At 50.7% G+C, this 2650-nt stretch overlaps 1 protein-coding gene across 1 annotated transcript; it reads left to right on the top strand.

The window, feature by feature from the left end:
• The first annotated feature begins 754 nt into the window (after window positions 1–754).
• On the top strand, window positions 755–1687 carry cldn8.1 (claudin 8.1). Its single transcript, XM_061781018.1, has one exon. It carries the CDS (start codon window positions 811–813, stop codon window positions 1594–1596), a length of 786 nt encoding a protein of 261 aa, XP_061637002.1. The 5' UTR covers window positions 755–810; the 3' UTR covers window positions 1597–1687.
• Window positions 1688–2650: the final 963 nt, after the last annotated feature.

The raw sequence follows: 2650 nt of genomic DNA, 5'->3' as shown, positions 1-2650 counted from the left end.
ATGTTCTTCTTCTTCTGTGGTGGTTGGCACATGGTGGCCAGATGTTGTGAACTTTGCTGCCGCCATCTAGCTGCGGGGGTCTGAAGTGCACTCGAATCTGGAATTTTTGCCGGCACCATTTCGCAAGCATTTTTCACAAGTTGCAGACTCCACGCAACACAGACGTGAAGCCGTTCGGTCAACGGCAGGGCACATGTAGACAAACAGCCACGCACACTCACATTCACACCTTTGGGCAATTTAGGCTCTCCAATGAACTTAGCAGAATGTGGGAGGAAGCCCGAGACTCAAACCACAACCTCTCGACTGTGAGGCGGACTTGCTAACATTAATCACTGTGCTTCCAATACGAGTTCAGTGAAGGCAACATTTCTTCAAGCTCGTACAACAACATTTTTGTTGATCCATCCATTTTCTCGGGCTCATTTGGTTCACGGGTGAGCTGCCTTCCAGCTGACTTTGGCCGAGAACCACCCTGCAATGGTTGCCAGCCACACTTTCCTATGATGCCAAGTCAATGAACACCTTTCTAAAATAGACTTCCTGGTTAAACCAGCTATGAGGATGTAAACTGAGACCTCTGAGCAAACAAGGTGGAAGCTTACAACGGCTCCTGTTCGCCGCACACAGACTGAAGCGGCCAGAGGGGAGTCTGTCTCCTAGCAACGGGTCTGAATTCCCACCCCTTGGCGTCCTGTACACAGAACAGGTGAACTCCTCCCTCTCCGCCGGGATGCGGCAACCTCCCGAGCGGGACTCGACTCCTCGGCGCCGCAGTCGCTCCCGCAACTGTGTGGCGAGCAGGACGGGATGGCCAACACGGCGCTGGAGATCCTGGGTCTTCTTCTGACGCTCATCGGGCTGATCGGGGCGGCGGCCAGCACCGGCATGCCCATGTGGCGAGTCACGGCCTTCATCGGCGAGAACATCATCGTGTTCGAGACCCGCTCCGAAGGCCTGTGGATGAACTGCTTCAAGCAGGCCGATATCAGGATGCAGTGTAAGGTGTACGACTCCTTGCTGGCCTTGCCCCCGGACCTCCAAGCGGCCCGGGGCCTCATGTGCTGCGCCGTGGCCCTGGCCGGCCTGGGCCTGCTCGTCAGCCTGGCGGGGCTGCGGTGCACGTCGTGCGTCCGTAACAACGACCGAGCCAAGCGAACGGTGCTCGTCATCGCCGGGTCCACGATCATCACGGCGTGCATCTGCGTCCTGATCCCCGTGTCCTGGACGGCTCACGTCATCATCCGCGACTTCTACAACCCCTTGCTGATCGACGCCCAGCGGAGGGAGCTCGGGGAGGCCCTCTACATCGGCTGGGTGGCCGGCGCCTTCCTTCTCGCCGGAGGATGCGTGTTCACCTGCTGCAATGTGCAGTCGGAAGGCAAAGAAACGAGGAGCTACGTCTACTCCAGAAACTCCGACTACGTGGCGTACCCTCCGCAGCCCGTCCAGCCCCTGCAGCCTCAGCAGCTGGTGCTGCTCCCCCAAGCTCGGGCCCAGCCGGTCCTGTCCAGACACCCCTCGACCAACTACAGCTACCAGTCCAGCTACCCGTCCAGGTATCCGTCTGTACGCAGCGGGGTGGCCTATCTCTGAACACTGACTGAAGTGATGACTGCCACAAACATGCCGTACGTTTTATGTCAAATAATTTGCAAAAAACATTTCCGTGAGTAAATTATCTTATGTGACCTTTTTCTTTTTTTTTTTTTTTTTAATGAAGAATAATTCATGTCTTCATGCTATCACTCACGGGTGTCAAACTCAAAGCCTGAGGGCCAGATCTGGCCCGTCATGTCAATTTATGAGGACCATGATGGAAAATAAAGTGTCTACTTCACATTTTGTGTTGAATGGATTTGTTCTTCAGACTTGACAGAATTGCAATCGGTTTTTGCATGCACTTACTTTCACCAACTCCGTTCTTAACATACATTGGAAAATAAAATATTTGCTTGCAACTATTTTCCATGACGGCCGATTTCAAATGAAATGTGTTGTTTAAAAACCATAAAAGAAACAATAATACAATAATAATAATAATACCTTCATAACAATGTCAATGGAAATTGCGCATTATTAGTCTTCCACGGGATCCATTACACTGTGCGGGTTTACCTAAACCTAATCAAGTGTCCACTATTAGGAACCAAGCATTAGACTTCAGAGCACGACATCGCCAGCGACTATTATTTTGTACATGAGTTGCGGAACTGAAGTGGTAGCGACAAGCGTGAGTGCTTGTTCAAGGCGTGGACGTTTTTGTGTTTGCTCAGAGAGCGCCGGTAGCCCGACGAGCGTGGTCACGCGACTGCAATTTGCAAGTGGCTTTGAACAGAGACACAAAAGAGTCCATCCGGCGCCTGTGTGGTCCACTATCGCAGTGGTCATCTCGTTTGCATTGGCACTGAGTCCAAAGCAAACTGCTTGAATATGCGCAGTGCATTCTTAAACATTTATGGAGGAAATATTCTGGAACGTGTGATTGCAGGAAAATACCTATGCTAATATCCTTAGTTATGAATGCCAAATAAAAAATACATACAAGGAATCCATCCATTTTCTACCGATTGTGTTTAAAGTGCTTAAAGACTAGATTTTGTTTTATCTGGCAGCCAAAATGAAATGTTTAAAATCCATTCAATGTAAT

The sequence above is a fragment of the Phyllopteryx taeniolatus genome, chromosome 8, assembly GCF_024500385.1.
Source record: "Phyllopteryx taeniolatus isolate TA_2022b chromosome 8, UOR_Ptae_1.2, whole genome shotgun sequence".
Taxonomy (NCBI): domain Eukaryota; kingdom Metazoa; phylum Chordata; class Actinopteri; order Syngnathiformes; family Syngnathidae; genus Phyllopteryx; species Phyllopteryx taeniolatus.
This window is presented reverse-complemented; position numbering and strand designations above follow the sequence as displayed.

What these genes read in the sequence shown, in the direction of transcription:
- cldn8.1 (XM_061781018.1), top strand. Translation starts at nt 811, where the DNA reads ATGGCCAACACGGCGCTGGAGATCCTGGGTCTTCTTCTGACGCTCATC.